The following is a 25851-nucleotide window of genomic DNA, read 5'->3' on the forward strand; positions in this document are numbered from 1 at the left end:
TGTCTTTATCTTTCCACCTCTTGTATCCCATCGGGTTCTCCAAAATATATTTCCACCTGTTTACATGCTGCACTTTTTCCTCCATTTTTTAATTTCTTAATTCTTCTTGCTAAACTTACTTATTTCTCAAGCCCGTGAAATTGTGTTGCTCTTTCCCATGCACCGCGAGTCTGTGCCTCACACAGGAATGCAGCAGCTCCTGGGAATATTGCTGTGTCCGTGGCCCACCGGTGGTCCAGAATAGGTCTATAAGCGTTCATGAATGAATGGAGGCAGTTAAATTACTGTAAATGGCTCCCATCCTTTCAGCAAAACATAAATAGGTTTGGTCAAAGAAACCCAGGATCTATGAATAAAATCAGGCTTCCATGGGCAAAATTATCCTGAATTTCTTACTTGAAAATATACTTAGTACCATACTGTTATGTTTCCAAATAGGTCTGCATCCTACTATGAATACACAATGTGCTTTGATCATGCTGTTTCCAAGGAAACTAGAATTCATCACATCATTATTGTTTCCATCACATAGACATACCCAAACACATACACATACAATGCTGTTTTTCCAAATTCCCTCATATTTTAAGCTGGTTAGAAATTTGTTTCCTTTCTTCTAAATGAGACTCCTTAGAACAGTCAAATTGTGCTACAGAAATACCTTTTTGAGTGTGAAGCTTAAGATTTAAAATAAAAACAAAACCTCAAACCTGTAACATCCACAGAGAAAATTAGCAGAATGTAGAAATAATATATTATAAATAAGATGCAAAGGAACATTCACGTGTTCATTTTTATTGTTTGTTTTTCTGAAAATTTGTTCCTGCATTCCCAACAGTTTTGTTAAAGCCGTTATGTTTGTATTTTTAAAAATCTGTAATTGTAGGTCAGCTCTTTCCATTTGAAGGTGCTGCTTGGGTATACCCAATGCATGTATACCAGTTTTAAATGCATATTTGATGCGCTTAAAGATAGCATTAAAAATTATTGCTGACTATACCTAAGAATGTAGTGATAATTTTAAAGTTGAAATGAACCTCTCAGAAAGTTCACATCAGGTGATACGGATGAATTAAAGGACAGTGAGGAAAGAATCACAAATTTTATGCAAAACAGTGGCACTATGAACTGGCCAACAGCTTCAAGAGTGCTTTGTAATTATAATTGTTCATTCATTCATTTTCAGTGATATCTCTTGGGATTGTTTAGCAGTGCTGCCAATAATGGCCTCGGGGAGCCCCCTCTTTGTTATAGATGAGCCCTGAGGCTGGAGGGCTGCATGCAGCTTTCCCTGGACTGAGAGACTCTGGGCTGACAGCAAGGAGTGTGCTGTCATTGTCTTTCCTGAGACCACCTTCCTGAGTCCTGTAAGGGATGTCAGGGTGGTGCCCTCAGGGACTCTGCAGGCCACCAAAGAGGGATCTGTGCCACCAGCAACTGCTTTTGGGACTCTGACGTTATTGACCCTACTGCAAAACCATGAGTAGATTTTCCTTATGTTTAGTGATTATACAGTATTTTAACTTAGTGGTTGATTCGTGAGGCTCGAAATGTTCACATAGTCACTTAGTTTTTTGCCAGGCAAGTGGTACAGTGTAAATCTTGACCTTAATTTATTTGTGCTTAACCTCTGTTTGTTCCTGAGTTGTTTCTATACCCAAGAGTTAGTCTTTGGTTGCCATACAAGGTTTGTATTATGGTTACAAGCCTTGTGATATTTTGCAAGTTGACCAGTTGGTATTTGAATTTGGTGAAATGGCAGAAAGTCATAATTCTTGCCAAGGAATCAGAGCTGCAGGCTTGACATCATTCCTCTTACTAAAGAGCAAGATTTCATTCCTCACATGACAAATACTTTCTTATTTTTCTAAAGTTAGACTATTTTACTTATTTAGAAGTTTGAAGGTAAGCAGAGAATGAGATATCAACAATGTGCCAATCGGATGACAGATTCTTGGAAAAAACGAAAATCCCTTTGTGATATATTCTGCATAAAATGTTTTTTATCCTTGAATGTTTGTGCCTGTCCAGGTCATAGAGCAGGAAGAAAAACTACTTTGAAATCAGTGATTCTAATTATAGTAGATATGAGACAAACTCCTCAAAATAAGGAGTATTCATGAAACGCTTTAAAAATTGCAAGTCATCATCTGTTATTCTATACAGGGCATTTCAGTCTTGTATTTCACCCACAGTCACTTCCATCTGTTTTAAGATTTAAATTCTAGATGATAGGAAAAGATAAGCATCTCTTCTGGAAATATTTATTTAAAATATTTGGTTTCTAAGATTTAACACATTTTAATAACCCTTTAATTCTTTTAGGAAAAAATACCTTCTAGTAATTTTGGTGTAAATTTTCTACACATTGTTTCACGTTTAACTAAAAACTACGCAAATGTAAAACTATAAGTCAAAAGCAGCCAAACTAATTTACACTAAGGTCTTACTAATTCAGTGTATATTCAAGCTCCTTTCAACATCATTGTTTCCATTACAACTGTTCACTCAGTCTGAAATAGGAATAATGGAACATTGTATTTGTGCTGAGACCTATGTCACATGAGCTGTGTTCTAAAACAGCTGCAAGGTAGCCATAGTGTCCAAAGCACCCAAGAGCACTCCAGTTTTGTAAATCTTTGACAATATTGGGTTCAGCTTCCCTCAGGGTAGGTTTCCTTCACTAGAGGTCAAGGGACAAACTTAGATCCCCACCCTCCTGAAGTCCTTTCCCAAAAGCACAAAACTGGGCACAAGGGACTGGGGAAGACAAGATATTGATTCATACAAATTTGACATTAAATCTTGAAAAATCAACTCAGTATTCAGTTGACCTTATTTCTTGTGTTTTCTTCACCCTCCCTGGAGGGTTCCCGAAATCACCGTTATACTTTATTATCTCTGCCTTCGATTCTCTCTTCCCAGAATCTCTTTCTTCTTCATCCACATCTTCCCCTCCTTCAAGACCTAAGCCAGATGCTCTTCTCCATGACATTGTTCCTGATTTTTTCTACTACTTGTTTTTGTCCTGCCTCTGTCACTCCCCACTTCAAGCGGTTGGTCTTGTCCCTATTCTCCCAACTTCCATGGCACATTCTCTGGGCTTGTGAGATGGCATGTCACATTTCAGTGGTCACTGTGCCTTCTCTACTAGACAGCATCTGATTCTTTGCATCTACCAAAATATGCACGCCATGGCTCAGACGTGGTAAATGCTCAAGGAATGGGTGTCCATGAATGAGTGGTATTTGTCATCAGTTTGGTTCCACTGATGTGGTGTGTTTTTTCACTTTCCTAGTGGGAAGAGATTCAAAAATAAATCTTTTTAAAGCCAAGTGAAACTCTGAGTCATTAGAAACATTGAAGATCATCTGAATAAACATGTCACAAAACCCTCCCTTACTTTAACAAAAGACATTTATTTGGTATTTTGTTCTACAAAGTTGTTCATCATAATCCCCTAGATTTTGATAAAATGAGCTTTTCGTATGACATTTTTGATAACTAGAAAAGAAATGGTATTGTCAGCATGTATTTAAAAATGTGTTTTTAAGGGCAGTATGAAGTATTTTTAAAAATTTGTTTGCTGATTATTTGAAGCTCTGACCTGCTAGACCCCTTAAGGGCAGGGACCTTCTCTTATTCATCTGTGTGGTCCCGCACCTTGCACAGGGCACGGTGTGGAGCAGGTGTACAGTAGTATTTTGCATGAACAATCCTGGGGAAGGATCCAGATCCTTCGTGTGTGTGTTTCCACTGAGGCATCCCACCTTCCTAAGTGGACGACTGGGCTTTTCATATCATGGTTTTGTTGTGTTTGAAACATTACATAGACTGTAGAGAAAATTTTTTTAGAGCTAAATAATGTTTTCTGTTTTTTCTACCTTCAGGAAAACAATTTCAGTCTTCTGAGTTGCTAATTAATGTGTAATAAATCACTTATTATTGAAAAGATAAAGTCAACATTACTACTTAAAAAAAAAACAAGCGTCTTCCACCTTTGGTTATTTCTCTGACTCAACTTTAAATAAATTTTGTTTTAAACACATTAGCTTACCATTTAAGTAGATCTGTTTAAAATGTTAGACATTTAAATAAAATCTAATTGAGCTAATTTGATAAAGGATCTAATTTATAAAATCTCTTTAAGTGATAACGTAATATGTTTTGTGTCATGATTCAAAATCAGATGTTTGGTGGGGTATCACACATATACATTGCAGTGCTAAAATAAACTGAATTAATGTGATCACCCTGGTTGACTCCCTCCCCAGGGAAGGATGCCTCATGTGAGCTTTTATGCTTTCCCTGCAGTCCCATCTATTGGTCGCTCACCATTTGGTTCACTCCTGTGTGGAATAAAGCATGATGGAAGGTACTGCAGAGAGATAAAGACTAGTAAGACGGTTCTCTCCCCTATAATCTTACTTTCTTTTTTCCCTTGTGTAAAGGCCAGCTCAGCTGACCCCATCACACTCTCCTCCTTGCTGCCTTAGGAGCTAGCTGCCCACAGCTTCTGAAGTAGGTTCAGATCACCCCCTTTTTAGGGAAAGTGACTACTTCCGGTGGCCCCAGCACTCCCACAGCTGCTGGGTGGGCTGCACAGAGGACATGCTACTGCCCGCTCCTTTGCTGGTCTTTACTTTGCTGTCTCCTCTTGTTTTAGCCACACCTTAATTTAGCTATCGGGCTTCTCCTCTTACATCTTCTTCCTACAGTGAGAGACTCAGTCTCCCAAACCGCTGGCTGCTTCACTGATCCTGAAGACAGGCAATAGACCTTTTCGTTGTAAGAGTTTTGCTGCTAATCATTTCAGGGAAAGATAACAAAAAGAACACCTATAGAACACAAGTTCCAAACTCTTACAAAGGTCTAACGTTCAAGATACAAGCCTCATTAGAATTTTTCCCTCCACTGGATTAAAAAACAACAAAACTCTAATGTTCTTCTATCAGTGCCCTGCCCCTTTCCCCAAGAACTGGTCTCCATGAAAAGCCTTCTTCCCAGTACATATGGTGTCATCTTGGTCCATTTGCATCTCCCCGCACCCCTAGGCTGGCTGTCTTCCATGCTAGGGAGACATAGACCTTCATGGTCCGTCTCCACTGTGGCATTCCTCACTCATCATTTAGGAAAACGGAGCACAACTCAGTGCAGGGCATGCTAGCTGCTGCCGCACACCGTGTCGGCAGAGTATTTCTGCAGGGAGCGCAGGAAGGGCCAGGAGGCCAGGTAGGAGCAGGGTGATGAGTAACTCTCTCCACTCCTTTCCCGCCCTCTTAACTGCAGGGATGCAGAGATGATGGGGAGATGGCAAACATCGCTGCTGCAGAAACACACATGTCTGGGGAGACCTGGAGGAAATATTGGCATTTGCAACAGTGGCTGGAGGGGAGCAGTTGCTCATAACCTCTTGGCATTTCTCTTCTAGACTGCTCTAAAGGAAACAGAAACCAGTGCAGTGCACTCCCACTAGGGTCCCTCTCTTCACTTTCTCCTCTCAAGTCCATCTTTACTCTTTATCCTGCAGCTTGAGGATACTTCAGAAATATGTCACTTTGCTTCCTAGAAATCACTTTTACTTCTCACTACCTAAAGGGTAAAGTTGAAATTCCTTCACGTGACATACAGAAACTCTTAATGGCTTGACTCTAATCTGCTTTCCCATTCATCACCAGGTATACTTTCTCATAATGATAAGATGATAGGAAGATGATAGTGACAGTGATATGAATGACAGGTGTCTCATCTATCTTGAACTTAGCATGTGCCAGGAACTGTGTGTATGAATCCATTCTCTCCGGGACTTAAGTCACACTCAACCAGTTTGCCTCTCTCAAAACACCTGAGGACTCTTCAAGCCTTTGCCTGTCATGTTTTTCCTGCTTTTTGCCTGATAAATTTCTACTCTTTCTTTGAGGCCCAACTCAAATACATTTCCTCTCTGAAATCTTTCCTCTTCCCTCCTGTAGTAGTTTTGATTGCTGCCATAACAAATTACCACAATTGTAGCCACTTCAAATAACACCTGATTATTATCTCACAATTGTGTCGGACAGAAGTCTGGGCACAGTGGGGCTCGGCTGGGTTTTCTGCTGGGAGTCTCAGGAGGCTGAAATCCAGGTGTTGCTAGGGCTGTGTTCCCTTCTGGAGGCCTGCCCCCAGACTCATTCAGGTTGTTGAGCAAACGTAGTTCCTTGTGGTTGTAGGACTGAGATTCCCCGTTGCCTTGCTGGCTGTCAGCCAGACCAGTCTTTGCTCCTTGAGGCTGCCCCATTTCTTCTTATGCTTTCCCTGTGGTCCCCTCTATCAATGGTAAATCCAGTCTTCTCACACTTCAAATCCCTCTGCTTTCACCTTCTGCCAAATCTCTCTGACTTTCTCTTCTGCTTCTAGCTGGAGAAAATTCTCTACTTTTAAGGGCTCATGTGATTAGATTGGGCCCACCCAGATAATCCAGGATAATCTCTCTATTTTAAGGTCCATAACCTTAATTACATTTACAAAGTCCCTTTTGCATGTAAGGTAACATACTCATAGGTCCCGGGAATGAGGGTTGACATCCTAATGACTATACCTGTCCTTCCCCAAGCATAATTGAATGGCATTCCCAAACCAGGGGGTAGGCACCTCAGAATCTTTTTTGGTGCCTTTGTGCAAGAGCCTGAGTAGCCCTTGGTTGTGTGTAGCCCTGGGCCATCCCACCTGTGGTCCTGGCACTGCTCAGAGATTGGCACAGGCCCCTCCTCGTAGACAGGAGTCCTCTCTCCCCACCTCCGCTCCTTCACATCTAGCTTAATGCCTTTAATGAAATTAAGGAGTATACAGAAGATGGGAAGATGCAAATTAATATATTGATAAATTATTCCTCCACAAAATAACTAATTTTGTGAAAGCCTCACGGAAGAAGCCATAGACAATCTAGTTCTGTAAAAGGTGTAGTCTTTCACAGGCAAAAATAGGACAAGGAAGATGGCCCTGCAGGCAAAGGAAAGGAGATAGATGGGGGAATGTAGGGCATGCTGGAGAAAAGTGAGTGCCCAGGGGTCTGTGGAATGGACCCTGAGGCCCTGAGAGGGACTGGTACTGCTCATGGAGGAGAGATTACAGACACATTAGGAAGGACTCCGCTGGGGCCCCCTAGCCTCAGGTGTGCTCCATCAAAGTTGCGTGGCTGACCAACAAATACACAAATAGACCATTGTCAGCCTCATGACAGGTCCAAACATGTATTTAGCACAGAATAAAATGTCATTTTAAAGTTTGGCTCCAATGTGGGAGGGGACTTTAGTCTATCTTAAACACAGCCCTTGAGAAGGAGGCCTCCTGCCGGGACCAGCATCAGGCAAGGAGATCGTACTTGGGCAGGGGTCTGTATCTGCCCCACCAAAGCCATCAGCAGTGTCCATCACAGGAGTATTCGCTTTTTTCTCCATGGTAATTTGGATATTTTGTACCATCAGAAAAAGGGACAAGCTGACTTCCAGAAAAGAATGGGAGGGGATAGTTTCTATCCAGTGCCTAGTTGTGAAAAATGGGTATAATACCTAGTTATTTTACATCTTGAAAGGTATTTGTACTTTAATTTTGTCTTCAGTAAGGACTTCTATCCATAATGTGAAATTTCAATTTGAAAAAGCCCCCCTTATTTTATCTAATCTCCTATGTGAGAATTTTTAAATCAAGGAAATAAAATTTCTAAAGTATGGTTAAGCCTCCAAAATGACATTTTCTGCTAAAACAGAGTGCTGGGTTTGACAGATGTGCAATTTCTCATATGTGATGTGATTGCATGACATAAGTCTGTGCTAGGTTTGCATATGGAAATTAGATTTATTAGCATGCTAGCTGTCTAACGATGTCCATTTTCTTCCGATTAGGTGGATGCTCATGGAAATATTCTGTTAACATCACTGGAGGTTCACAATGAAATGAATGAGGTCGCAGGCAGTGTTGGTGACACCAGGAATTCAGCAATATCCTTTGACAACTCAGGAATCCAGTACAGGAAACAGAGCATGCCTAGGGAAGGGCATGGGCGACACATGGGGGACAGAAGCATCCCGCACAAGAAGACCCATCTACGGAGGAGGTCTTCGCAGCTCAAAATTAAAATCCCTGATCTAACCGATGTGAATGCCATAGACAGATGGTCCAGGATCGTGTTTCCATTCACTTTTTCTCTTTTCAACTTAGTTTACTGGCTGTATTATGTTAACTGAGTGACTGTACTTGATTTTTCAAAGACTTCATTTAACACTGAGTGAAATATTACTCTGCCTGTCAAGTTTTTATACCTGTACACACACAGACACACACACACAGACACACACATATATACATACGCAATTGTATATATATGTGAACTTTCTCAGCATATATATAAAATACACGTGTATATGAGGATGTATGTGTATATGTTTATACACACAGGTGTAAGGGCCCATGTGTATGTAAAACAAATACACATACATATATACATTTTGCAGCTATGGACAATTTAACACAGGATGCATATTAAAGAAAGTCATAGTTTTTTCTTTTTAATTGAAAGGGACAAGCATCGTCTAAATATTATGCCTTGAGAATGAGGGTGTGAAACACAATATCATCCCCAAAATGTGTCTTTTATTATCATGAGTTAGATGTTTTAGTTTAAAAATCAGAAAGAAACTCTTAGTTAATCTTCAAAAACTCATACAATGGTATTGCTAGTTTAAAACAAGTCATACACTTCATATCCTCTCTTTCAGTTTATTAAGCGAAGGCTTTTCGGCTTTGTGGCGATGGGGTTTGCTTTCATCGAGCATACTTTTTCTGTACTGGTTTAGTGGATGACGTGAGCCACTGGTGCGTGCTCACCTGTTGTCTTAAAAAAAGATAGATCCCACGTTGATGTCTGAACGTCCATCTTTTGAAAACCCATCCGGAATGGATGGCATCTCATTGTAAGTACTCTGATGTACAGTGTATTTTTTGTTCACTTGGAGTGGATCCAGCTTACCTGTCATGTGGGAACACAGTGGCACGTTCTGGCAATGTTTAGTTGACATTTCAATCTCTGAAAATGTGCTCCACATTTCTTATGGATTTCTGGGCCTGATATCTAACAGAAAGCATAGACGTCTCAGGTTATTTGTTACTCTAAGGTAAAACCATCTAAGATGATTTTCCCCCTTGTCTTTATGTTATTAATCACTCTTATAACATTGTATGTTAATATAAAATATATTTGCATAATATGCATATATATGTATATTTACCAAGATTTTGTTTCTTATGCTTGCTCTCATAGCAGCATGCAATGTCATATTTTTCTTTCTGTGATGTGACTACTTTCTGTTATCTAGAATTAAGATTGAAGCTAAAACACTTCTACTGTTCAATTTCAGAAACCAAGAAACATCCTCATGCCTTTATTTCTGTATCTGACATATTTCATAAGCACATCCAACTACTCCTAGTCTAACTAGGACGCTGCAGGAACATGACCAGTACACACCACGCATCACCCAGTGACCCATGACCGTTCTCTTGAGGCAAAGGAGAGCAACCTGACAACAAACACAGTCACTTTTGGTTCCTTCTGATCCACAGCCTCATCAGTATTTGGACTTTTTAAAGCTCGTAGAAACAAGACAAGGTGCACCGGTTTCATAGACGCAACCTTAACTTACTATTTAGATGAGATCTTTCTAAAGAAAAAAAAAAAAGAGATGATATATTTTTTGTAAACAATATTTCTATCACAGGCATCCATAAACTGAAATGACTACAGTTGTGCAAACAGAGTCACAGTGAAGTTAAGCATTTGGAGAAAAAAAGCAAACTATTCAGGAAAGAACTGCTAAATTAATACTTTATCACAAAATGCCACATATGCCTCACCCTCTCTGTTCTATCTGAAACCAATGACCAGAGTCTCATCCAGTACTCTAATGGCTGGCATCAGTTTTCTCCACGTAGACAGAGGCACCACCTTCCCTGAGGATGTGTGTGGTGTGGGCTGTCACCATGAGCTGACCACTACTTGATTTTTCTTTGGCAGCCATAACAACTTTTAAGTTGTGGGAATCTGTAACAGTTCAAACCCATCCAAAAAGTCTCACTTTAGAAGCAATGACCAATTTATATGCCCTTTCCCCTCCTTCATTCCTATCTTTTTTCAGTGTCTTCTCCCAACTGCTGCTCTCTGGTTTTATTTTTACCTGGAGACTTGCCAGTGATTTCTTGGTCTTTGGCTTTTCTCTGACAGTTTTCTTCATGGGTAACAATGGGGGATCCTAAAAGTTAAACAGATTGGGAAAAACCTTGTAAGTGGCCTTATCATTGTTAACGTGTTAAAGAAAAAAAGACAATTGTGAAAACCTTATCCCTTTCAATACTTCAGGTATCTTTTTCTGTATCCAGTGATTCAAGGAGTGAGCTCCACATGCAGAAGAGGGACCCCAAAATGCAAATTAACGTGGACAAAAGCAGTCAGTGGTCAATTTAAGTGTACAATTTATACTGTTCAGAAGTGTGACATTAATTCTTTCTGGGAGAAAAGTGATTCGAAAAGTTTTTGAAGCATAGTTGAGGTACCCACCTATCAAAGGCAGAGACCCCATGGGGCTCAGAAGAGCTACAGTCTACTTCCCAAGGTTTTCTGGATATAAATTTGCATGGTATAGTCATAATAGCTTTTGAGCTTTTTATATGCATTTGGCACCAAGACTGGGATCCACAACTTTGTAGACACTGCGATGAAGTTAACATAATAGCTATACTATAAATAGTGTTTGTAACTACACACACATACACACACACACAAATACATACATATATTGTGTAAAAAAAAAACACAAAACTTTTTAAGATCCTTGGGTATGTGTTTGCTTTACTCCATTTCAGAAGAAAATTACTTTTCTTCTAATAAAATTATTTTATAGCTTCTCCATTTTTAAAAGTTGTGAGAAATATTGAGAAGCAGAGCTCTGTGCTGACAGAAGAGAGTTGTGTTTGGTTCTCTGTTCCATTACAATAACCTCTCTTACTCCACAGTAGTTACTGGAGCCTGTGAGCGAGCCATATCGATGAATTCCCAACCTGGACCTCTGACATTAAAGTGAGGTGGCTGTTACCACGTCCAGACCTCTTGAGTAAGGAGAGAAAAGTTGAATTTGGAATATAATGATATTTCTTTCACAACAACTGAACATAATAAAAAGTTAATTTTCTATGTAGTCCTGTCTTTGCAAAATGCTTCACAGGGGCTCAAAATGTACAAAAGACTCTTGTTATGACAGTTTGTTATTGCCCATATTCAGATATACTTGAGACAATTCAAGAGCCCTACTACATAAATCCCTACAGAGAGAGACTGATAAGACTTGAGTAATCTTTACAAGTGTTATTCTTGTTCACCAACCCCAGGACTGTAGAGGGGTTTCAGTGTCTATACCATGAAACATTCATTTCCCCCTGAATCTTAAATGAACTCAAAAGTACATCATGATAATATTCCTGTTAGGTTTGAAAACTACGTGTACATCTGCAGTATTACATGTTTTTAATGCCAGCACCCAGAACTTTTGACATGTTACGTCATTCACATCAAAGTTACTTCTACTCTATCCAGCTATGGAATTAACGTTTTCACCAAGGAGATCATCTCAGAGGTGATGCCAGGCACGTTTGGGACTGGTTTTAAGGGGACAGGCACATTACAGCTGTAGGTGTTCATTTTCAGCATCTAGTAGGTAATCCCACTGGTGTTTGTCCCACAATGGTGTGTTCTAAAAAAAGAGAAATGTGTCCAACTTTGAATCTCCTGACGTGGAATTATAAACCATCCCATAACTCTTACTTTAACTCTCCACCTGAAAACCAGTTCATATTTCTGGCCATTTTTATGTAAGCAAAACTGATCAATTGGTGAAATATTTTGTTACTCATGGAGTTGACTCTGGCTCTCATCTTATCTGAGCCATGTGTCAGAGTAACATTGAACCGTGGGGCAAAGAGTTGCTCAGGTGGATTAAATTTTCCCAGGACACTAGCTAGTGTGCCTTGGATCGATTACCTCTTCTACTGCATTGAAAGGTGCCATGTTTTCCTGAAATACTCAATTCCCAACACCTGGGTAAACAGCGACCTCCCAGAGAGTGGCTCCCATACCATGCCTCTCCCTAGGGTGAGCCCCATAAACACGTTTTGTCATTCTTGTCTCATATTTCTACTTCACAAGTCAGTCAGTGTGTTCAAGGTAAGTACAGGATTATTCTAGTAGGAATAGGCGACTGCTATCATGATCAAATCCCATGTTGATTTCATTTCATTGTAAAGATAAATTAAAACCCAATTTTGCTTAAGCACATTGATGTAATTTTTTGGTATTATTTGACATGAAAACAACAGCAAAATTGAGTGATAGATACAATATGAAACTTGTTGATGAATGAATTCAAATTTATTAAAAAAGGACTAACTGACTTAAATGTGAAGGCTGATTTTTTTCTTCCTTGGTTATCTATTGTCGAAATGGTGTGGTTATTTTAATTCCAGGTATTTTTAGTTGCACATGCCCATTTAGGTTATGCTGAAAGTAAAAAGAAATGAGCTCAAAACTGACTGCGTGTGAGACCAATGGAACCGTGACTTTTTTTTTTAATAAATTTTTATTCTGAACTTCAAAGGACAACTAGACACACAGAGATCTAACTGTCCCTGTCTTCAAATAAGTGTTTTAAGAGAGAAATATTTTTATATTAAAGGCCCGGGAACCAACCTACCAATAACCTCTGGCACAGGTGGCGTGGTCTTACTCTTCAGTTCTTTAGTACCAAAAGGCAATTTCTCTTGTTTCCTCCCCAGTGAGAGAGGAATGAGAGATGTCTCTTAAGTGAATGAATGAACGGACGAATTCAGATCCTCAGACACCTCAAACTAGATGGAACTTTTATGGAGGAATACATCTCTGGGCTCCCAGAAAGGCTGCTGGCTCACCCATAAACACCTTAAAAGGAAAGTTCCCTGCTGTGCTTAGTCTTAGACAAGGCCCTCAGTCAGTTAGTATTTAAGGGAGGTTTACCTTCAGATTTATCTGCTCTAAGCAAATAACACAAATTCTTTACAAGTCCTGTTTTCATTCTTTCTTTTTTTATTTCATCATGTGTTTTTTACATCCTTGGTCTACTCTGGGGCCCTGAGTTGGACATATTTCACACTAATTCTTTGTCTAAGGCTAGAACACCACTATGAGGACGTTTCTCACCTACTTCAGTATGCTTTAACACTATTCATTCGGCTGACAAGTTTAAATTACCAATAGCTGCAGAAAAAACAATTTTCAAATTTTGACCAAATTTTTTAAAGTTTCTTTTAAAAGCACCCCACTTTTGATTGACAGAGAAAGCCTCATTGAAGGCAGGTCCAATTACACCCAGAGAGCCTCCGCCCAGAATCGCCTCACTCCCGTGTCCCCATGGCTGCCATGCCCACATACACATTTGGCACCATTTTACAATTTGACCCACCTCCTTTTTACCAGCTTCTAAAGGACAGGGATCGTCAACTGTCCTTTGAGTGGTAAAATTATTCTTCAGAGAAGATCGACTCTTTGGAACCCATGGTAACACTGTTAAGTCCCTTGTAGGACTAAAGGAGCAATGGTTATTGATTGAGGCACCCCTGGCATCAGAGGGACTCACACTCTGTGGCCCTTGCTTTTTATAGGTAGGTTCATTTATAGTAGGTTCATGTATAGTAGGTTCATTTAGAATCCACAGGCAAGCATCGCAGAGGGACCTGGTACGCAAAATGCATTTCACTGAAATGGCCAACTGTGAAGCACGTCTGGTATGGGTGTGGGTGTGGGTGTGGGTGTGGATGGATGTGTGTGCATCTTGAAACCCAATAGCAGACTAGTTAGTGGCCCTGGTAGCCAGATGATTGTAAGAAAACATCTTCACAATTTAAATCTCCGGTTCTTATTTCACTAGGTTTAGGCAATTGTCTCTTAACTCTCTATTTTTTAGATGAAGATATTAACACCCCTATCTTTCCATGTGTTTCTCTTTCCCTTTCTTACCTCTCATCTGCTGTTACCTGTAACTATACTTCTGCATTATCAAGGTCAAAAAATTTATATTCTGCCTACAATCATAAAATTATATTTTAATAGTTAATATTATGTTTTAATGAACAACCCATGATATTGAGCTATACAATGTAAGTATAATTCAAGGTTTAGTATTTCATTTAAATGTATAAAGATAAATGTTAGAAGAAGGAAAAAACAGAAATACTGCAGTCGAGTTTTTCTGCCTGAAAGTGGGCTCAGTTGATGGAGTGTGAGAAAAGAAAGGTCCTGTCAGCTGTCACTGCATTGTCAAAGTTGAGAACTTGTACAGTCAGCACTGTAACTGTACTTCAGCCTTCAGGATTTTACTTATAAATTAATTCTAAAAGTTGGAAAACAATAAACAATTTTGATATCATTAAGAGTATTTGAAATTTTTCAAAGCAGAGCTAAGCTATTTGCTCAGACTTCTTTCCCACCTTTAAAAGTCTAGTGTTTCAACCTTGGGCTATTTGGAGAATATTCCTAAGGTCCAGATCAAATGAATTCCTTTTTCTTACACTCCTTCAGTTATCCAAACCACACAACATGTATGTTTGCATTAAGACATTCCTAGGTTTATTCCCTCCCCATTACCCACATATGCCCATTCGGGGGTTTCTAATTTGCATTCTTTTTCTTTAATGAAGAAAGAATAGTATGCTTTCTTTCTTTTTTTTTATGTTAAAGTATTTTATTTATTTATTTATTTTAATGAGATATAATTTACATATACCATTACTTTAGTTTTAGGTGTACAACATAATGATTCGATTTTTGTGTATTTTGTGAAATGATCAGCACGATAAGTCTAGTTAACATCCGTCACCACACATAGTTATAAAATTTTTTTTCTTGTGATGAGAACTTCTCAGATCTACTCTCTTAGTAACTTTCAAATATGCAATACAGTATTATTAACTTTAGTCAATATGCTGTACATTACATCCCCAGGACTTGTTTATTTTATACCTGGAAGTTTGTGTCTTTTGACCGTTTTCACCCATTTGGTCCACCTCCCACCCCGACCCCTGGCAACCACCAATCTGTTCTCTATATCTATGAGCTTGGATTTTTTTTTCTTTTTTTAGATTCCACTTATAAGTGAAATCATGCGGTGTTTTTCTTTCTCTGACTTATCTCATTTAGCATAATGCCCTCAAGGTCCATCCATGTTGTACAAATGGCAAAATTTCCTTCTTTTTAATGGCTGAATAATATTCCACTATATATATGTGTGTGTGTGTATATATATATATATATATATATATATATATATTTATCACATTTTCTTTATCCATCTATGGACACTTAGGTTCCTTCCATATCTTGGCTATTATGAATAATTCTGCAGTGAACATGGGGATGCAGATATCTTTTTGAGTTAGTGTTTTCATTTCCTTTAGATAAATACCCAGAATTGGAATTGCTGGATCAAGAACTATATGCTTTCTTGGCCATGTACCTAAAATTGTCCACTGCCTTAGTTATTAAATTTATTGTTTGTACTGCTTTCCATTTTTCTTCATGAAAATATTCTTGTTGGCATTGAATTACCTCCTGTACAAATTTGGACTGATTGCTTTTTGGACCTGCTGCAAAACTCTATAAATTTCTTTCCATTGGAATCTAGATTAGTGACACCATTTTTAAAAAATAGCCCAAGTCTTCTCTTTTCCTGATTTTATTCTTCATTTTGCTGAAGTTCATCCTCAGTTAATGTCTGAGGAAGGGTGTATGGGACAGAAGGTTTCAGAGGCTTTTTGTATCTCAATTCTTTCCTTGGTCCTTTATGTTTCATTGGTAATTAGCTAGGTGTTGATGTGGATTGAAAGTAGCTTCCCTAGAACTTTGAACTCATTATATCGCTGTACTTTGTCATCCAGTGATACTGATAACAAGTTCAATGTCAGCTGATTCTTATTTACTTAAAGGGACTCACCTCCAACTTCTCAAAACCCCCATCCACCCAACCACCCCTGGATTAAGGGAGCTTTCATGACATCTTTCTAGTATTTCATAAAGGTTATTTAATGCGAGTCTTTTTCATTTATTGTGTTGGATCCTGGGTAAAACTCTCAATCTAAAGATATGTATCTCTTAGCGCGAAACACCTCTCTTATATTATTTTTTAAAAACCTCTCCTCTACCTATTTTCATGTGCTCCTATTAGTCAAATTTTGCATTTAATGGTTTGATTCTTAATATATCATCTTTCTAGTTTTTTGTCTGCTAACTATGTGTTCTGGGAAATTGACTTTATATTTTAACAATTCTATTTCATTTCATTTTCTAAATATCTTTTTTGAAGTATAAAGGACATACTAATACCGCACATATTTAAAATGTGTAATTTGATAAATTTTGACATATGTGAAACCATCATCACAATCTAAATAGTGAATACATTCATTGCCCCTAAAAAGTTTACTCATGCCACTTTGTAATATCTCCACCCCACTCTAAGACATCCATTGCTATCCCCAAGCAACAACCAATGTGCTTTCAGCAATTGATACACTAGAGATTAGTTTGTATTTTGTAAAATTTTAATAAATGAAATCAAACAGTATGCACTCTTTTTTCTTTCACCCAGCATAATTATTTTGAGATTCACTCGTGTTGTTGCATTGTTGTACTTTTTATTGCTGAGTAGTATTCCATTGTGTGGATATCCGCAATTTGTTTATCCATTCACTTGTTGACAGACATTTGGATTGTTCTTACTTTTGGATCTTACACATACAGCTGCCATGAACATCCATAGACATGTGCTTTCATTTTTCTTCAGTAAATAACTAACAGTGAAATAGCTGGATCTTATGTAAGTGTATGTTTGACTTTTTAAGAAACTGCCAAACTATTCTCCAAAGTGGTTTTACCATTTTACATTTCACCAGTTGTGTTTGAGAGTTTTGGTTCCTGCACATATTTTCCAACACTTGATATGGTCGGTCTTTTTAATTTTAGCCATTCTAAGAGTTATATAGGGGTCTCTCCTTTTGGCTTTAATTTGCATTTCCCTATTGGCTAATGATGTTGAACATCTTTCCATGTGTTTACTTGCCATCTGTTTGTCTTCATTAATAAAGGGTTTATTTAAATCTTCTGTCCAGTTTTAATTGGTTTGTTTGCTTTTCTTATTGTGTTTTGAGAGTTCTTTATATAGTTATATATTTTGGATATAAAACATATATTGTTTGTAACTTTTACTCCTTGTCCATGACTTGTCTTTTCCTTCCCTTAACAGTTTTACAGAAAGCATGTTTTTAATTTTGATGAAGTCCAATTTATCTATTTTTTTTCTTTTATGGTCATGTATTTGGTATTGTTTCTAAGAAATCTTTGCCTAATCATAGGTCACAAAAATGTTTCCTTATGTTTTCTTCTAGAAGTATCATAGTTTTAGGTGTTACATTTAGACTTATGATACATTTTGAGTTGACTTGTGCATTTGTTGTGAAATATAAATCAAAGCTCATTTTCTACATATGCATATCCAGTTGTTCTACCACTATTTGTTAAAAAGACTATCCTTTCCCCTACTGAATTGCCTTTGCATCCTTGTTGAAATCCATAGTCTGTATATCTGTGGGTCCATGTCTGAACTCTATTTTCTGTTCCTTTGATCTATTTGGCTATGTTGAGTTCAATACCACACTATCTTGACCACTGTAGTTTTATAATAAGGCTCAAAATCAAAAGTGTTCACCAAATTTGTTATTCTTTTTCAAAGTTGTTTTGGCTACTTTAGAACTTTTCCATATGAATTTTAGAATTGGCTTGTTAATACATATCTTTTGGGAATTCAACTGGGACAACGTCGAATCTATACACCAATTTGTGGAGAACTGGAATCAAAGCACCACGTAGGTTTCTCAACCTTGGCACATTGACATTTTGGACCATGTAATTCTTTGTTGTGGGGAGCTGTTCTGGGAATTTTAGGATGTTCAGCAGTATCCTTGGCCTCTACCCACTAGATTCCAATAGCACAACCTGCCTCCTCAGTTGTGACAACCAAACAAGTCTCTAGACAGTGCCAAATGTCCCCAGGGGTAGAAAATTGGTTGAGAGCCACTGCTTTAAGTCTCTCAGCAATAGTTTTTGGTTTTAAATGTAGAGACTTTGCACATCTTTTGTTGGGCTTATCCCTACCGTTTCTTATTTTGGGATGATATTGGAAATGGTATTTTTTATTTCAATTTTTGATTGTTGCTAGTATGTGGAAATACACTTGATTTTTGTGTATGGATCTTTGTTGTCAGTTTGGGCTGCTCTATTTTCTTAAATCTCTCTGAGAATAGTACAGATTTTCCTGGATTCCCAAAGTATTTATTTTTGACGCTAATTTTTCTGTTTTGTTTATCGTGGTCTTCTTTTTTTTTCATGCTGGTGGTTTTTCTTTCTAAGACTGATGGCCTTTTTTGAGGTCTTTTGCGAGATAGCTTTCTCAGGTTTCCTTTGTTATCACATATCTTGTGTGTGTGTGTGGCTCTCTTTTACAACCACGTTTTTCTATAGATATTAAGACCGAATAAGAAGTCTGGGTATGTTTCTGGGAGTTTAACAGGAATGTTTTATCTTAGGGTGAGCAAACAGAGAGCTGACCTAAATGCTGGGGGCCCCCAATGCCAGAATAAAAAGGGCCTGTCTTTTCTGGGCCACTTGTGCCCTCTCTAGGAGGCTAGTTTTTCATAGGTAATTATTCTTCAGTTTTTCTATTAAAGATGTCTGTGGAGACTTTTCTTTGTTGTTGCTCATTTGCTTATTTGTTTTATTCTGGTGATAAAATAGACAGAACGTGGGGCTGGAGGGAAGAGGATGGAGAGATGGTGAGTGTGGAGATCCAAATAGACATTTTCCTCAGCTTTTTGGACACTTCTTTCTCATTCTGCGAACATCCTTTATGTTCACTGTATGGCCTATAAAACCAAACTCTTTACTTTCTGGCTTTTACAGAAAAAATTGCAGAACCCTGCCATAGATGCTTTAGATGAATCAGAAGCAAAAGTTTTAGAACCTAGCTTTTTAGTTAAAATCACATTCTGGCCTTAGGTTTCAAAAGGCTTTTTTTCCTCAAATAATTATTCTTATCTTCACTGTTATGGACTGAATATAGTAAAATTTTCCAGTACACTACATTAAATTATCGATGGATTTCTTTTTCCATCAAACCTATATCTGGCCATAGCTTTTGCCAACTACTCCACTTATGACTCTTTAGCTTGTTTTTTGGGCAAAGTTTCCTTTAGAAGATAAGTTTAACAGTAAGATTTAGAATAAAAATTCAGATTTTATATTTTTAAATAAACCAAGTAAAACTTATTTAGCATTACTGTTTCAGAATTAAAATGATCTTCCTGACCTAAATTAGCATAAATAATTGCTGGACTCACCAGATTGATAATTCTTCATTCTCAAAAGTATAAACCTCTCAATGGAAGGAGAAGAAAACTATTTCTGTAGGCTCTACTATGTTGGGTTATTTACAAGCTTAATGTACATTATCTTCACAGAAAAATAGTATTATTTCTTCAAATAACAAACAACGTGAGCTAAAGAGAAACAAATTTCAGAGACTTGAGTCTTTGATAGACAATGTCCTTTTTCCATGCCAATCCGTTAAGGACAAAAATGATTAACTGTGGAGATTTATCACAAGACATCAACTTTTACTCTGAATATGTCTCTGGACATTACAAATAATTTAAGTAAAACTGATTATATCTAATAGTAAAAATTAAGTTTGAATACAGAAAAATCAAAGAAATCAAAAGCTGGTTCTTTCCTAAGATTGACAAAATTGACAAAGTTTTAGGCAAATTTACCAAGAAAAAAAGAGAGACTAGTTAAATTACTATAATTAAAATTAAATAGAAGACATTACTACCAACCTTATAGAAGTAAAAAGGATTATAAAGAAAAACTATGAATAATTGTGTACCAAAAAAAAATAGATAACTTAGATGAAATGGACAAATTCATAGAAAGACATAAACTACCAAGACTGACTCAAGAAAAAATAGACATTCTGAATAGACCTATAACAAACGAAGAGATTGAATGAGTAATTTAAAAAATTACCCACAAAGAAAATCCCAGACCCAAATGGCTTCATTGTTGAATTCTACCAAACATTTTTAAAAGTACTAAATCTTCACGAACTCTTCCAAAAAGTAGAATAGGAGAGAACACTTCCCAAATCATTTTATGATTCTGGTGTTACCCTTATACCACAACCAGGCAAACATATAAAGAGAAAAGAAAACTACAGACCAATCTTTTATGAATATGAATGCAAAAATCCTCAACAAAATTCTAGCAAACTAAACCCAGCAACATATAAAAAGAATTATATACCATGGTCAAGTGGAATTTATCCCAGAAATCCAAGGTTGGTTTAGCATCCAAAAATAAATTAATGCAATACATCATATCAATAGAAAAAATAATAATAATCACATAATCGTTTCAATAGATGCAGAAAAAGCATTTGACAAAACCCAACACCTATTTATGACAAAAGTACTCAAACTGAAAATAGAAGAGAACTGCCTCAACCTGATAAAGGGTATCTACAAAACCCCACAGCTAACATCATATTTCATGGTGAACAGCAGATGTTTTCCCTCTGAGATCGGAAGCAACAGTAGGATGTCATGCCACTTCTATCCACAATTGTAATGGAAATTTCAGCCAGGGAAATTAGACAAGAAAAAGAAATAAAAGGCATCCAGATTGGAAAGGAAGAAGTAAAACTAACTGTATTTGTAGATGACATGGTTATATAGAGAGAAAATCCTAAGGAATTCACTAAAACCTTGTTAGAATAAATGAGTTTAGCAAGGTTGTAGGATACAAGATCAAAATACAAAAATCAGTTGCATTTCTATACATGTGCAATGAACAATCCAAAAATGAAATTAAGAAAACAATTCTGTTCCTAATATCATAAAGGATAAAATACTTAGAAATGAATTTAACAAAGAGGGGCAAAATTATACTCTGAAAACTATAAAACATTGTTGAAAGAAATTAAAGAAGTTCTAAATAAATGGAAAAACATCCCATGTTCATGGATCAGAAGACTTTTAATGTTAAGATGGCAACACTCCCCAAACTGATCTACAAATTCAACATAATCCCTATCAGAATCCTAGATGACTACAGAAACTGACAAGATGATTCTAAAATTCGTATGGGATTGTAAGAAACCTAGATTGCCAAATAATCCTGGAAAAGAAAAACAAATTATGAGGATTCATACTTCTTGATTTCAAAATTTACTACAAAACAACGGTAATCAAGACAGTGCAGTATTTGCACAAAGGTAGACATATAGCTCAATGGAATAGAACTGAGAGTCTAGAAATAAATCTGTTCATAAATAGTCAACTGATTTTGACAAGGGTACCAAGAGCATTCAATGGGGAAGAGCAGTCTTTTCAACAAATGGTGCTGGGACAATTGGATAGTCACATGCAAAAGAATGAAGTTGGACCCTTACCTTGTACCATATACCAAAGTTAACTCAAAACGGATCAAATATCTAAATGTAGGAGCTAAAACTGTAAAACTCTTAGAACAAACCATAGGGTTAAATCTTCATAACCCTGGATTTGTAAAAGGATTTTTAGATTTGGCATCAAAAGCACAAACAACAAAAGAAAAAATAGATAAATTGGACTTTATCAAAATTAAAAACTTTTGTGCCTCAAAGAACATCATCAAGAAAGTGAATAGACAACCCACAGAATGCAAGAAAATATTTGCAAATCATACATCTAAAAGGACTTGTATATAAAGTATATAAAAAACTCTTACAACTCAGTAATAAAAAGACAAATACCTCAATTTAAAAATAGACAAAGGATCTGAAAAGACATTTCTCCAAGTGGCCAAGAAGCACATTAGTCATCAGGAAAATGCAAACAAAACCACTATGACATACCATTTCATAACCACTAGGATGACTAGAATCAAAAAGTCAGATAAGTCAGATAAGTCTTCTGATCCAAGAACAAGTGTTGGCAAGGATGTGGAGATATTGGAACCCCCATGCACTGTTGGTGAGAATGTAAAATGGTGCTTCCACTTTGGAAAACAGTCTGGGCATTCCTCAAGTGAATAAACATAGAGTTACAATGTGACACAGCAATTCCACTCTAGGTATATGCTCCAGAGAAATGAAAACATGTCCACACAAAACTTCTACATTAATATTTATAGCAGCATTATTCATAATAGCCAAAAGGTGGAAACAACCTGAATGTCCAACAATGGATGAATGAATAAACAAAATGTAGTATACACATACAGTGGAATATTATTTGGCCATAAAAGGGAATGAAATACTGATACGTGCTGCAACATGGATGAACCTTGAAAACATTATGGTAAGTCAAAGAAGCCAGTTGCAAAAGAGCACATAATACATGATTCCATTCATATGGAGGTCCAGAATAGGAAAATCTACATACAGAGAAAGGAGATTATTGGTTCTTCAGGGCCGGTGTGGGGTGGGGCGGGTGCATAGCAGGGTAATAGCTAAAGGGTATGGAATTTCTTTTTGAGGTAATGAAAATGTTCTAAATTTGACTGTGGTGACTGTTGCACACATCTGTGAATACACTAAAACCTGTTGAATTATACACTTTAAATGCGTGCATTATATGTTAATTATATCTCAATAAAGCTGCTAAAAATTGAGTTTGGCTGGTAGCAAAAAAAATAAAATAGCCACGGTTTGGATAAGATATGTTTAACTTTTGTCATATTCAAAAGATCTGGAAGTAGCCAGGCCAGGCAAATATGTCAGTCCAAAGTTTCAGGGACCTAGGCTTCTTCTGTCTTATTGTTCCCAAGGTTATCTCACAGTCCACTGGCTACTGAGATGCTAGCTATAATATCTGACCTAAACAATAGGAAGGAGGAAAGGGGAAAAAAGGTCAAGCCCCTCCCCTTTTAATAACACGTCTCCATGTTGTACATAGCACAGTTGGCCACAGTCTAGTTAAATGGCCACACCAGTATGAAAGTGGGGCTGGTCTTTATTTCAGCAGTAGTATTGTTATCAAAGGGAGGAAGGATAGCTGTAAGTGGACCTCAGCAGTCTCTGTCATGTTAACAAATAAATCTTTGATCAGGGGGGCCATAAAAACTGTAATACTCTACTAAAGTCTAACATGACTTTCTTGCTGAGGTGTGAGGTGGGGAGGAAGAGAGAGAGATTGTCTAATTAAAAATACAAAAATAGCAAAATTCTATATCAGAGACCTGGGTAGCACATATTCATTATAATTAACTATCAAAATAGTTTTATAAGCTACAGAGAACCAAGCATAAGCTTCAAGAAAGCAGCTGATTGAAGGCAGCTCTGAAGTAATAGGAAGATAGATGATGTTTGGTGTCTCCACAAAAGACAAGGCAATTAAGATGCTGGAGTATAAACATCAAAAAAATCAAGTGAAAGAAAGCTCATTTAGATTGATTAAAAGTTCACAAAAGATCTGTTCCTTTTTATACCCTGTCTCTGCTGTCATGAAATAGAAATATATCCTAGAGAAAGCGTTTCATGAGTGATGACATTTGGGAATAAAATCTCTTTATTTTATTACAAGATCTTGAGAGCCAAAATAAAGCATGTATTGGCATAGTCAGGAAGGTAATTTTATCTACAGTTCTTATGTTTGCCTGATTTTGAATATTAGCACAGTCAGTGTGTGGGGAAAGTTTAGCATCCATCGGTGTTTACCTTAGCTTGCAATCATAGATCACATTGCAGGGTTGATATCGGCATCACTTCTGCCAACTAATGAAAATAAACCATGAAGAATCATTTAATAAGCAGAAAAGGTGTTGATATTTAATGTGGTATCATTTTTAGTTGCATACTAAACTAAGTAAAACAATACATATGTATCCTCACCCATAAATTTAAAAATGACTATCATAATGAAAATAATCATAAACATTGTAAATGATAGCTTACAATAATAGAATTCTTGGAAATAGAAGCAACTCATTCATAGAACTTATTTGCGAGTGTGTTGGAAAAGAAGATAAATAATGCATGGATATTAAAAGAAAGAATCAAATTTCCCTAGCATTTCTTTAGCTCGAGAAAGATGTTACTAGAATTATATGTCAGAAACTTTGATGTACTCAAAGAGACCTGGACTCAATATCACTTTCTAGCTATGTGACCTTGGAGACGTTAATTAGCCTCTCTGAGCTTCAGTTGTCTCTGGTACAGAATGGTAATAATCCTCATCTCATAATGAGAGGAGACCATTGAAGTGCTTGCTGTATAGCAGGTACTAGCTTTCCCCACTCCTCCCTCCCTCTTTGTTCCTGTATTGAAATGTATCCAGATCATCAGTAGAATATAAGACTCAAGGCAGAGGAAAAATCAGACAGCCCAATCACGTAGGCCGCAGACATTTATTTTTCTCTGTATTGGTTCCCAAATTGGTATTTGGTTTGACATTTGCTTGAGGACAACAGTTGACGGAAGATGCAGTGATTGAAAGGCTCTCAGCTGACATTGGTCCTATAGTGTCAGCCACACCTAACACAGGATATGTTTGTTTCACAGCTTTTTGTCCCAAGCCTGGGTGTACACAGGTCTCCTAATCAGCTCCAGGAAGCCTTGGAGTTGAGCAGACTGGGTTAGGAGAACCCAGATTTTCTTCTTCTCCTGCCGGCTGGCTGGGGGCAGCTTCTCCAGGGCCTTTCCAGCCTTTTCTCTACATGGTGCTAACTGCTGCTATGGGACTAATAAGCACATTCAGATGAATGACTAATAATTTCTCTACCATCAGCTCTCATTTATCACAGCCAGATTATTTGAATTTCAAATTATCTCCAGAAAGCCTCCCTTTTGAATATTTATTGACGTTTCAACAACTCTTCTTAATTAAATACTTTATTGGAATGAACAAGATCTTTGTTTACTCTACTCTGGGCAGAAGCTTGAAGAGTCAAAACGACACCATTCCTCTCTGTAGAAGACATCAAGAAGAACTTTGCCAAGAAATCTTTGTTCTGCTTTAGTTGGTTATTCATTTGTCCAGCTGGCATGAGTGATGTGCAGGACCGCACACTGCTGCTGGATTCTGGGCACACATAAATGAAAAAATACATTTGCTGACCTTAGGAATCTGAGAATCTTCTGGGGAGACAGACATGAAAACAATGATAATACAGAAAGAAATGTGTCTCAGGAAGGTGCAGTGGGGAATAGGAGAAGACGTCCAAATTAGCCTCACAGAATCAAAGATGGGACCAAGTAGATGGTATCTGAGCCCGGCCTTGAGGCAAGGGTGCAAGTTTGGGTGGCTGTGAAATTGGGAGGATGCCTTGTGTAATGGCACAGCAATGTGACAGACAGAGGAAAGATCAGTCCTTTGTTTCTGATGTCAGTTTCCTGAGTGGTAATGTCATCCTTTTCCAACAGAGGATGGGTTACAGAAGCCCTACAGCCATGGTGGTTTCACTCTCTCATGTAACCTGTGAATCCTCAGAATACCAGAGGCTCCTGCTTTCACACTTTGACATTAAATAAGTCAAAATAATTGAATTGTATTCGTATACTTATTATTTCAGGTATTTCATGCTGCTAACAACGGGTGGACTGCATTCACATTGTATCCCATTAGTCTCCATTTGATTGTTATGCTGTGCAATTCTTATTCCAGGGTTAAAGCATATACATTGCTTCTTCACTTGTCATCTGAGCAACCACG

At 37.5% G+C, this 25851-nt stretch overlaps 1 protein-coding gene across 1 annotated transcript in view; it reads left to right on the forward strand.

Moving 5' to 3' along the window:
• The window catches only part of GABRB3 (gamma-aminobutyric acid type A receptor subunit beta3), a 203505-nt gene extending 195328 nt beyond the window's left edge, over positions 1 to 8177 (forward strand). The window contains 2 exon segments of the mRNA XM_004421910.3: positions 7881 to 8060; positions 8063 to 8177. Of these exon segments, the coding sequence (XP_004421967.2) occupies positions 7881 to 8060; positions 8063 to 8113 (231 nt within the window). The 3' untranslated portion in view covers positions 8114 to 8177.
• Positions 8178 to 25851: the final 17674 nt, after the last annotated feature.

This window comes from Ceratotherium simum, chromosome 3 (assembly GCF_057802395.1).
Source record: "Ceratotherium simum simum isolate JZ-2026a chromosome 3, ASM5780239v1, whole genome shotgun sequence".
In the NCBI taxonomy this organism is placed as follows: domain Eukaryota; kingdom Metazoa; phylum Chordata; class Mammalia; order Perissodactyla; family Rhinocerotidae; genus Ceratotherium; species Ceratotherium simum.